The sequence below is a fragment of the Microcaecilia unicolor genome, chromosome 4 (assembly GCF_901765095.1).
Source record: "Microcaecilia unicolor chromosome 4, aMicUni1.1, whole genome shotgun sequence".
NCBI classification, from domain to species: Eukaryota; Metazoa; Chordata; class Amphibia; order Gymnophiona; family Siphonopidae; genus Microcaecilia; species Microcaecilia unicolor.
The window spans coordinates 240,391,568-240,403,800 of NC_044034.1; the positions used below are offsets into that span (position 1 = coordinate 240,391,568).

Genomic DNA, 12,233 nt, shown 5'->3' on the forward strand with positions numbered 1-12,233 from the left:
AAAAAAAACAAAAACAAAACTACAAGGTATTGTCATGGAACGTTCTTATATTTACACTTAGATGCCATGGCGTGTTTTTTTTTTTGTGGTTTGCTTCTTTGTATCCTTTTATGTTGTATACTATTTGCTTTTGTGTATTCTTTTATGTTGTATTTTGAAAACCTTAATAAAAATATGATTAAAAAAAAAAGAAAAATAATAAAATAATCTCCCCACATTCTATTGTGTGAATGACATGAATGATGTACCCATGAAGGCCAACTAGTGAAGTGCACAAATGTGAAAACTCTGTAGGTACATATGTGTTACGTGGTGAATTAATAAGGAGCCACTGGTCTAAATATAACAAATCCATCACTGATAGGGTACATCCATGAGTAAATAATAAGTGATAAATAATACAATGGATACACCCATAATTAGTAAATAAATAATGAAGTTTTCTTACAGGGCCTCTTTTACCAAACCATGCTAGTGATTCCCAGCATGGTAATGCCGATAATGCCCATTCACTTTCAATGGGCTTCGTCAGCATTGCTGCATGGGAATCTGTAGCATGGTTTGGTAAAGAGGCCCACAATGAATTATATCAAATCATAAACACAAAAAGTAAAACCGCAATCTGTGTATACATATTCATAATAACAGTAATGACTTCCAAAAATGAAAGTTATTCTGGCTTCATGGATATATATCATCAAATCCACAAAGATTAACCATAACCTGTCTAAAAAAAAATATATATATATATTTTCTAAAATATTCAGTGTGCATAACATATGTTAAAATGTGAACTATAAATAAAGCATACAGTGCGAATGATGCAGTAATGTACAATTAACAATACAGAGATATACTTATGTGTAGAATATCCATAAATTATAACACACTCAAATGGACATGGAGAGATGCATATGAGTATATATAGTTATAAGAAGTGAACCCAATCAACTTCTTTGTTTAAACTATATTTAACTCAAAAATGAGCTTCTGCTCCATGTGCAGTAGTGAGAGATCCAAATTACTGCCCCTCCACCTGGTTTTAACAATGCAGAGTACAAAAAAGTGAAGATCGTCTATGGTGTGTTGCAGTTGTGTCCAGTGATCTAACAGAGGGGCTGACTCAATGTGTCTACTAATGAAGCTTCTGTGTTCTATTAATCTTGTCTTCACCATCCTCTTCGTTTTACCTGTATATAGAAGATTGCAAGGGCAAATAATCACATATATGATATTACTCATCAAACAAGTGCAAGAGAAATTCAGTCTATATGTCCTGTCAGTGGCTGGGTGTATGAACATAGTCAATGCAAGTGAGTGTTTGCATACCGAACAGGAGCCGCAGGGGTTATGTCCAGTTTTTTCTGAGACTGATGTAATATATACAGTACCAGTAATACTGAAGGAATTTATCTGTTTCTTAGATTTCTATCGCGTGAGTAAGTGACAGTGGGTGCTACCTCCGTAAAGCAAACATGGGATTTCAAGATGTGCCAATGCTTCTTAAAAATATTATGCATACTGCTTGCTAAGCGTGAAAATCTGAGAGTGCAGACTAACTCTGGTGCCACTTTCCCATTGCGACCTGTTTTCAGTAGCTCTTCATGGTTTTGAAATTTAGCTCTGACACAGCCCTTCTCTATGCATTGTGATGGGTAACCCCTGTTTTTAAACCTAAGTGCTAATGTTTTAGCCTGGGTATCATAATCCTGGGGTTCAGAGCATAATCTACGAAACCTCAAGAATTGACAGTATGGCAGATTAGTCTTTAGTTCTCTATTATGATAACTTGTAAAGTGCAAATAGTTATTCTTGTCTGTGGTTTTTTTGTAAACTGAAGTAATAAAATGGTATGTGTCCTTAAAGATTAGAATGTCTAAAAAGGGTATTGTGTATTGGCCATGTTGCACCTTACATTTTAAATTGGCATTACAGGTGTTAAGTCAATCAAAAAGTATCAGCCGATCAGTGCACCCCTTCCATAGAATGAAGTCTCTGTAACAAATGGATGATCTTTTTAAAAAAGATTCTCGAATTCAGCAACATATAGATTTGTGATATCTGGTGCCATAGAGGCACCCATTATGATGCCCTTGATTTTTGGTATAAGTGGCCTTCAAATCAAAAATAATTTTGCATAAGAGCAATTGTAGCTAGAGTTAGAATAAGGCGGTTGGGGATATGGCGATAGGTCTATCTATTGTTTATCCAACTAGTGAACCAGTCAGTAATGTTACATAGCCAACTATCCACAGCAGTGGAACATTGGATATTAGAGGACACGTTCCAGAGCTATTCAGTCTCTGTTCAATGAGAACACTGTTTTCAGTTAAGTTGAAACAACACATTTCCTCAAATTCTTCACATCCATGGTTAGCTCTTAAAAGTAGATAATCACTAAGCGATTTTGAATAACTGCTTTTCATAGGCTTTGAGTTTCCTGAGTCAAAGCTACAATGAGAGAAGAGGTCAAATTAATGGTTTTGGTTAATGCACATGCAAGCTTAATCAATTGCTTGTGAAGGTGGAAGGCTGGGAAGACCCACTAAACAGAGGGCCAGGGAAACTGCCTCAGCTTTGGAAACTAAATGCAAATCAGACTGACAATCTGAAGAGAGATAAGAGACCATTGAAAATGACTAAAGTATTTTGTTTTTTTCTTTTTTTTTCTTTATTTAATTATTTAAATTTTCCAATATATCACCACTTAAAGTGAATATGCAATCGGCATTATTTAACATTAGGAAACAAAAATGATAAGTATATTTCTTTACAGCCCATTTGTCCACAAGTTAAAGAAATTTGATTCCAAGATTAAGGAAATTAAAAAAAGAAAAAGAAAAACAAAAATTAATAATCAATAGATGCTTCCTCTGGTTCAGACCCCAGCCTGCTAAATTAGGGAAGGTTTACTATATTCACATCAACTCTTGCATCAATAAACTCTTTCAACTGTTTTGGATCTACAAACTGAAAATGTTTACCCTCAAGCATCACATTACAAAAACAAGGAAATCACAAAACAAAATTTGCTCCCAATGCCACCACCCTGGGGCGAAGTTCCAAAAAGGCCCTTCGTCTCATCTGTGTAGGCCGTGAGAGATCTGGAAAGATACGGACCTTTGAGCCCAAAAACAGATTTTCTAAGTGTCTCAACGAAAGCCGTAGTACGGCATTCCTATCAGGCTCCAACGCAAAAGTGGCAAGCAGAGTTAACCTCTGAGTAACTATTTCTAATGAGCTTTCTAGGAATGAGGTAAGATTCATTCCCTCCCCTATTACGGGGGGGGGGGGGGGGGGTTCCCACCTCCACTCCAGTATTCCCGATGTAATAAGCCCGTGTAATGGGAGGGAGTGAGTCCTTGTCCATTCCCAGGATGTCCACCAAATATTTTTTGACCATCTCCAAAGGAGAAATTAACGGTGATTTGGGAAAATTAAGAAACCTAAGGTTAAGTCTTTTAGTCTGATTTTCAAGGTATTCAAGTTGTTTATGTAGGAAATTATTGTCTTTAACCAAAGCTGTTTCTATAGATCCCATTTCTTGAATTTTGGTATCCACACGTTCCAATTTCTGGGTTTGCTGTGCAGTCACTTGTGCTTGAAGCAGGGCAGCCTCAGAAACTTCAATATCAGAAGAATTCAATATCAGAAGAATTCTGCTTTAAAGTAGTTTGCATAGAGGTTTGGATATTGTAAACCATGTCCCATAGTGACTCCAGCGTCACAATTGCTGGTCTAATCACTCCACTAGCCACAGGAGGAGATTGAGATAGACTATCAGCCCGAGCTAACTTGGAAACAATAGCTTGAGGCAATACCTTTGAAGCCTGTTGTAGTAATGTTTCCCGAGGTTGAGAATCTAACTCCGTTGCTGCAGTCACACCCTCAGACAGGACCAGCTGAGCCACTTCGGCGTCTGTCTCTGTTTGAACAGCCAGCAACTCTCTTCCAGGCTGGGGAGGTGCAATTTGCTCCACAGGGCTCAAGGAAGCCCCGTTTCTACTCTCAATCGACTCTGAAGGGCCGAGAGCTGCAGTGGGGGTCGAAGTTCCCTGAGGACCCGGTTGCTGCCTGGGAAATTGCAGGGTTGTTTGTTTCAACGTCGAGGAGGTCACAGGAACCGAGGGAAATTCCTTTACCTTCCCCCTCCGCTTACCTATGGTTAACGAGGCTACAGAGGCACCGAGAGAAACTCTTAAACACAGCAGCCTCCAGGAGCAAACACAGGTGCGTCTATTCACCTGACTAAAGTATTTTGAAGTGATAGTCCGATGGAGTAATGTGCCAGTGGTTAACCTGCCAATGGTGCATGAGCCTCCTGAGGCATTAGCAGGCACATAAGAAAAGGCCATCCTTCCACATAAAATAAACCAACCAGTGGGGAGACATATAGGAGTATAAGCAAAGGAGACATAAGAAGAAGCATGTCCTTTCAACCCAGGAAATGTTATGTTGGTCCCGATTTTAGAGGCATTGATAAAATAAAAACAACTACAGAAGTCTCATTATAAGGGGAGAGCTGGAATGATTGTGAATTTGTATAGATAGGGGGAATACGAACAGCTCCCAAATTATAGAAGACAGAAAAGAAAGTAAGGGTATTGCAGTCTTGCAGGGCATAGAGGCTGGTCACATTCTGGAGGGTACAGAAGGAAGTCGGGACACCAATGAAGCAAGTAGCAAAGGCTGCACTTGCTGTCATCATGTTTCAAACACAAAAAGAAGAACTATTTAAGGCAGTCTGAGCAATCTAACACAGGGATTTTCTGCTGCAAGATAATTAAGCGGGGTTAGCATGGGAGTCCTTACTGCCAACTCAGTGGGTGGCGGTAAGGGCTCCCTCCAAAATGGCTGCACGGCAAGTGCTTCACTTGCTGCGCAGCCATTTCCTTAAAAAAGAAACACCTACCTTTTACCCGCTGTGGTAAAAGGGGGCCTTGGCGCGTATCAAAAACACACACTGACAAAGACCTACCTTTTGCCGCAGCTTGGTAAAAGGGGCCCTCAGTTTGTAAATTATTACTTAATTTAGTTAAGGAACAAAGTTATCTACGTATCACCCATGTGAAAAGTATTCTATCATTCTCTGCTATCCTGCCTGTTCTTCTTGCTCACTTCCTTTTCCTGTCCCTATGTTTGCTTTCAGTTTCTTTTCTTCTATTTTTGTCTTCTCCCTATGCCTTAATCCTGACAAAAACTGTACTAGCAGTGATAATCTACAGTTCCCTGTTTCCCACTCCCTTATGCTCCAATGTTGCTGTTGATATTCTGGTCAGGTTGAACAAAGGTGGATTTTGAGGATTTTTAGGTAGAGGCCTTACGATCACATGACGTGCCTCCAGCATTCTTAAAGGATGTCATGGTGTTACTCATCTTTACACCCTACAAAGTAATCTTCTGTAACCAGTTCATATCTTGTTATATATATATTTTTTTATGTAAAATGCAAGGTTCATCAAATGTTAGTTTCTTAATTGTGTGGTTATAGTATATAATATTGTGTTCTTTTGAGAATTTAGTAGCTCTTTATTACTTTAATAATGTATGTCTCAGTTTGCGACAATGTGAGGATGATACACAGCAAAATTTTAATCCACCGAATAGATTGATTTCCATGCCAATTACCTATTTCTGTTTTCAGGATACAAAATTATGGATCATAATGGAATACTTGGGTGGAGGATCTGCTCTGGATTTAGTAAGTATTGAGACACAAGGATTGCCTGTTGTAAAGCTCACTTTAATGAGGTTATTTTTATCTTCACTTTTTATTAAATTTTACACAATTTTTTTCAAAATATACACTCGAATTGGTATCAGTTAACAAAACATTATACAATCTAGAGGAGGAATATCAAAATTACAAGCCCACTATATGGAGAGGACAAGAGAACCATCGATTTATTTAGAAAATGAAAAAAACTTCTTCTAAATAAAAAAGAAAACAACTCCTAGAGTAAGACAATGAATTTCTATGCAAGGAAGACAAAGTTTATTTCGGTTGGGTCTCTACTGTCCGGATAGGAGTACTCTGACCAGCTGTCACTATTTTATTACTCAAGTCCGTAGTTAATTGTGAAGGATCAGTTACTTGACAGATTCGTGACCAAATACTTCACTTGACTATACATTTACATGGAAATTTTTAAAAGAATACATCGCATAGGGCTAAAACCCTATGATGCATAAACAGAAACTGTTTATGGCATTTTTGTGTGCCCTTCGCAACATCAGGAAAAACTTGAATCTTTAAAGTACAAAAAAATAGAACTACGATGTCTGAAGTAAAGCCTTAATATCCAATGTCTATCAAAGTCTAGAGTCATTGTTAATAGAAGAGTGGATAGAATAGATGCCTCTTCTTTTTAGAGGAGGGCCAAATTTTGGTTTCAGTTTTGGATTCAGCACCGAAACCGACCTAAGAGCTGGGTTTGGGTTTCGGCTGAAACCGAAACTCTACGCCGCACCACACCCCTCAGGTTGCTCAACCACCTGTAGGCCATCCCTGGGACTACCTTTTAAATGTCCTGGTGGTCTAGTGACCTCTTCTGGGTAAAAGGAATCCCCAGCTCTTCTTGACACCAACAGGTTCCTCAGCCAAAATGGCTACCAGGATTTCCCGCGGCAGCTTCATGAGGGAGGGCCCAGCAGCCATTTTGAGATTGGAAGTCAGCATAATCAGGAGCAATTCCAGTGGCTCCCACTTATGCTGGTTCTGATCCCAAAAATAGCTACCAGGATCTCCCATGGCAGTCTCATGAGACTACTGCTGGAGGTTCTGGTGGCCATTTTGAGATTAGAACCAGCATAAGCATGAACAATCTCAAAATGACCACTGGGACCTCCTGCAGCAGTCTCAGTAGCCATTTTGGCTGAAGAACTGGCGATGGCCAGAGCAACTGGGGATCACTATTGCCCAGAAGAGGCTTCCAGGGCATTTAAAGGTAGGCCCAGGGAGGGCCTTCGGTAGTGGAAGGACAGTGGGATTGTGGCCGGGGCAGTGGTGGTGGCGACTGGCCTGGGAGGTCTAGCTCTCTGCCGGGGGGGGGGGGGGGGGTGGAGGGAGAAGCACTGGCCGAAGCAAATTTTGGATGTTGATTCGGTTTCAGGCAAAACTGAGAACCCCAGTTTCGGTCTACCTCTGCCTCTTTTGAAGATTCCAAAAATAGGAAATAGGAGACAGCCCCTCCTCCACCAGGTTTTTTCTTAAAAGATAGTAGACGTAAAACTCTGGAAGCTGGAGGTGGAGATTGAGCAGGGATTTTAGCTATTTTGAACATATAAAGTTTAAGCATATCTTGGGCAGAAATTCCTGATACTCATGGAAAATTTATCAAACAAATGTTCCCTCCAATGGACAATATTTTCTAAATTCTCACATTTAACTTCAAGGCTAGTATTGCCTGAAACCAAAGCTGTTGACAAATTTTCCAAGGATTTATGAACCCCTTCCATGTTTTGAATTGGGTTTTGTACCAGTAGCATTTGAGAATCTTATGTGTCCATTCGCTGCTCCAGATTGTTAATCCTAATATTTTCTACTACAGTCTGTAATAGATTCATATCAGGCATCTGCAACATTTTTATATACTTCTGCTCAGTCTGTGTTGAGGCATCAGTCTGCAACTATTACCTTCTGTATCTCCTGGGGGGAATCACGTGATGCATTGAGCAGAGCGGCTGCGCTGTGCTGGAGCTCCGGGACTCTCACCCCTTAATTATGTTAATTTAGTGCTTTTAAGTAGAGTTACCCACGTCCGACAGCCTGCTTTTTCACCTATCTGGACAAGATTCCGGCAGTGATGGCTCCAAAATCAGCGAAAAAGGAGAGGATTAAAGCTGGAAACGGCGAAGTTAAGATGGCGGAGGCTTCTGATTCCACGCCCGCGTTGTTTACTGACGCCCAGCTTTCACAACTCACCACTGCAATTATAAAAGCACTAGAGCCTCGTTGGGAGGTGATCACTCAAAAATTGGATGTGTTTCAAACATCACTAGATGGCTTGGCAATTCGTACAGGGGACTTGGAGACCCGAGTCTCGGCATTAGAAGACGATGTGCCTGAACAAAGCCGCAACCTTGCTCACGAGCCTAAGCAACTTGAAGAGCACCTTACCAAGTTAGAAGATCTTGAAAACCACTCAAAGCAGACCAACTTGCGGATAGTAGGGCTCCTGGAGAGTATCCCGGAGCGCAATTTGACTACCTGGCTTGAAACCTGGCTTGCAAAAGAACTGGCGATCTCTGATACCTTGGGCCCGTTAGTAGTGGAACGAGCGCACTGCGTGGGCCGGCCAGCCAAAGATCATAATTGGAAATTCTTTAAGGTTTCAGATTAAATAGAGAAACTTTAACACACGAAGGTCAATGAATTTTGATTTTTCAAGACTTTTCACCAGCCGTACAAGAGCGGCGTCGGAAATATCATCCTCTTTGTCAAGCGCTTAGCAAGCATGGAGTCCGGTTTATGTTGCTGTACCTGGCTCATTTTAAGAACTTGTTGAAGGGACGTTGGTAATCTTTCAACACAGTGGCAGAGGCAAGAACTTCTCTTGTTAACAATGGCATTACTGTCCTTGACGAATGACTTTTAATTTGGCTGAATATTGCTGAGAGTTTATTAGTCAGTTTTATTTGTAAGCAACTGTTGGACTTTTGTGGGGATGTAACTCTGCTTCAATATGTCTGTATGTGGAGGGGTGGGAGTCCCTAGCATCATTTTTAGTGGCCTCTTGCATTCTTCCTCAATTTTATTAAGCTGGGTGAATGGTTTTGGGATTGTGTAAGGTTAAGGGGTTGGGTTGGGCGGGTCAAGGGAGGTATTGGGAGTTGGGGTGGATATTGTGGGTTTGGTATATGTGTGTTTCCGGACGGGTAGTTTTGGGTATGGGAGCAGGGAACAGTACATAATTAGCCTTAAAGAAAATTACAGACAAGAGGTCTGGGAGTCGGTGTTTTGGCATGGTCTGCAATCTGAGTAGGACTGATCCAGTCATATAATTTTCATCATAAACAAAGGGAATGGGTGAGTGAGGACACTGGCGAGGCTGGGCGCCGGTGATGCAAATGTAATGTAGAACCACTTGTTGTTGCTGTTTTACCTAGTAGACCCATGCCTATTCTTATAGCGCCTTGGAATGTGTGGGGTATTTCCTCCCCAATTAAGTGATCAAAGCTTTTGATGGCTTTGAAACGTCACAAAATTGATATTGCTTGCTTACAAGAGATGTGCCTCTCAGATACAGAACATGCTAAATTACAGCGCTTTTGGGTGGGAGAGGTGTTCTCAGCTTCGTCTCAGAGTAGACTGGGAGGGGTAGCAGTTTTGTTTAGAAAAGGGCTGCCCTATAAATCTTCTCTATTGACACTGCCTGATCCTCAAGAATTAACAGCTTATTTGTCTGTTAGGCCTTTCCACATTGACTTTACAAGAGTTAGATATCCTGAATGCCCCGCTGCAATTATCAGAACTACAAAAAGCGGTTAAAGCCTTAAAGTTGTGTTCTTCTCCAGGCCCAGATGGCTTTGCAGGAGAGTATTACAAAGCGCTTGCTCTCCAGAAGTTGGGAGCGTTATTGGCTTATTATGATGACGCAATAGAGGATGTTTTCCTATTCATGCTAATACTGCATTGATAACGCTCATACCAAAGCCTGGTAGGTCTCCTGAAAATCCAAGCTCATATCAGCCTATATCCCTATTAAATGTAGATGTTAAATTGCTTTATAGGATATTAGCCGAGCGATTTGCGCAATGTCTCCCTAGATTAATTGAACCTGAACAAGTAGGATTTGTTCGCCAACGCCAACTGGTTCATAATGTACACTGTTTGCTGTTGGTGATGGCTCACTGTCAAGACACAGGGATGCCATTTCTGATTGTAAGTCTGGATGCAGAAAAGGCCTTCGATAGAGTGGGCTGGGATTATCTATTTCATACTTTGTCATACATGGGATTTCGAGGTTTGTACCTGCAGGCAATAAAATCTTTGTATACCCATTCAACAGCCTGTCTACTGATCAGTGGTCTTAGGGAACTAGAATTTTCCTTTTCAAGAGGTACTAGACAGGGATGCCCCCTCTCCCCTTTGCTCTTCATAATATTGTTAGAACCTTAGATCCTGGTTGGATGGGGTGAAGGAGGTATCTCTCTTGGGTCATCATAGTAAAACTCTAGTATATGCAGATGACCTGATGGTAGTACTAACAGACCCGCTTAAATCTTTGAATAATTTACTTGCAATTTGGGAGGTATGCGGGCTTCTTGCTGAACTTAGATAAGTTGCAAGCACTTTCACCATTGCCTGATGTCCATGGACGCTGGGAGAAAGATTTTCCCCTAAAGTGGGCGCAAGGTTCACTTAAATATTTGGGGATGCAGATACCTGCAGGTCTTTCCCAATTATATTCACTAAATGTTCAGGGGTTATTGAGTGAAACCCAACAAAAATTCAGGTCCTGGAAAGCCTTTCCCATATCTTTGTTGGATCGTATAGAGGGGCATTTTGGAAAGAAACGTCCAAGTTGCGATTTGGACGTCTTTGCAAAAGGTTGAAATACAGGGGGGGGGGGGGGGGGGGGGACCAGTGTATTTTCAAAAAAAGATGGACGTCCATCTTTCGTTTTGAAAATACCATCAGAGACGTCCAAATCCTTAAAATGGAACAAGCTACAGTGTTACACCGTCCTACACAGACTCTACATTTTAGCAGAATCCGTCACCTCAGTCAGACATGCAGAACATGGACAGACCATCACCTGATACAAAATGGTTAGTGCAGTGGGTTGCAGTCCTGGGGAACTGGGTTCAATTCCCGCTGCTGCCTGATGGTCAGCAGTGGGTTGAGATCCTGGGGAACTAGGTTCAGTTCCCTCTTCAGCTCTGTTTGACCCTGGGCAAGTCACTTAGCCCTCCATTGCCCCAGATACAATATATAACTTAGATTGTGAGCCCATTAGGGACAGTGCAAAGTACCAGTAATAAAAATTGTAAATCACATAATTGCCTCAGGAATAACTTGTGGGTATATCAAGTGCTGAAAATAAAATAAAATAATTAAAATTAAATAGGGGACCACAAAAAAACAAAACAAAACATGCAGACACAAACTGAAATGGAGACCCCCATTTAAGTCAGACTCTATAAGCAGTGAAAATACTGGTAAAAGAGAAAAAAAAATGCACTTTCTCCTGTACTTTGCTAAATACAAAAATAGAAGATGTACATTCCCCAAAGCAGACACATATCAATCCTTAAAATGTATTAAATAAAAATCATTTTTTTCTTTTCTACCTTTGTTGACTTGGTACTTTTCTAGTTGAGTTGTTCCCAGTCTTTTCCACTATTTGCGTCAGTCTTCTAAATTTTTTCCAGGATTGCCTTTATCATATTTTATAAAAATGTTGAACTAGTATTATCATCCTAAAGCACTTATAGCTCTGTCATTAATTGTGGGTCTGTGTTTTTTGGGTTTTTTTTTAACAAGACTTATAAGCTCTTTCTCATGTATTTGCAATATAAATTCACTTTTGATTGTGTTAAACCTTGTTAACCATATTTTACTTGCATTTTTATTTAGTTAGAACCCGGTTCCCTAGATGAAATTCAGATTGCTACAATTCTAAGAGAAATATTGAAAGGACTATGCTATTTACATTCAGAAAAGAAAATTCACAGGGATATCAAAGGTAAGTTACATATTTCATTTCTAATGGCACTGAAAAATACAATTTTGGGGTGAATCTTGTATCATGCTTTTAAGTTTTTTCATGTATTTTTCACAGCTGCAAATGTACTACTGTCTGAACAAGGAGAAGTAAAACTGGCAGATTTTGGGGTAGCAGGACAACTAACAGATACACAAATAAAGAGAAACACCTTTGTAGGTACTCCCTTTTGGATGGCACCTGAAGTAATAAAGCAATCAGCATATGATTCTAAGGTGAGATGAAAGAAAGGCTTTGGGCCTTGGTGTTCCTCTTGGGAAGGGCGAGGGAGTCCTTTTACAGTTGTACATTTTCTGTTCCCCTTGCGAGGGGAGAGGGAGTCCTTTTACAGTTGTACATTTTCTGTTCCCCTTGGGAGGAGAGAGGGAGTCCCTTTACAGTTGTATGGTTTTTTTTTCTGTTTATCAGTGTCTTCCTAATTCTTTGTCAACCAGCTCAATCAGAACCAGTCTCTACCACATCCCTGCCCAAATTGTGGGTAACAACACACATATGTCACATTTG

General features: G+C 40.4%; 1 protein-coding gene across 1 annotated transcript in view; it reads left to right on the forward strand.

Moving 5' to 3' along the window:
- Positions 1-12,233, forward strand: part of STK24 (serine/threonine kinase 24) — an 85,969-nt gene that overhangs the window by 26,165 nt on the left and 47,571 nt on the right. Inside the window, exons 3-5 of the mRNA XM_030199536.1 lie at positions 5,645-5,701; positions 11,582-11,690; positions 11,787-11,944. Of these exons, the coding sequence (XP_030055396.1) occupies positions 5,645-5,701; positions 11,582-11,690; positions 11,787-11,944 (324 nt within the window). The remainder of the gene's footprint in view (positions 1-5,644; positions 5,702-11,581; positions 11,691-11,786; positions 11,945-12,233) is intronic.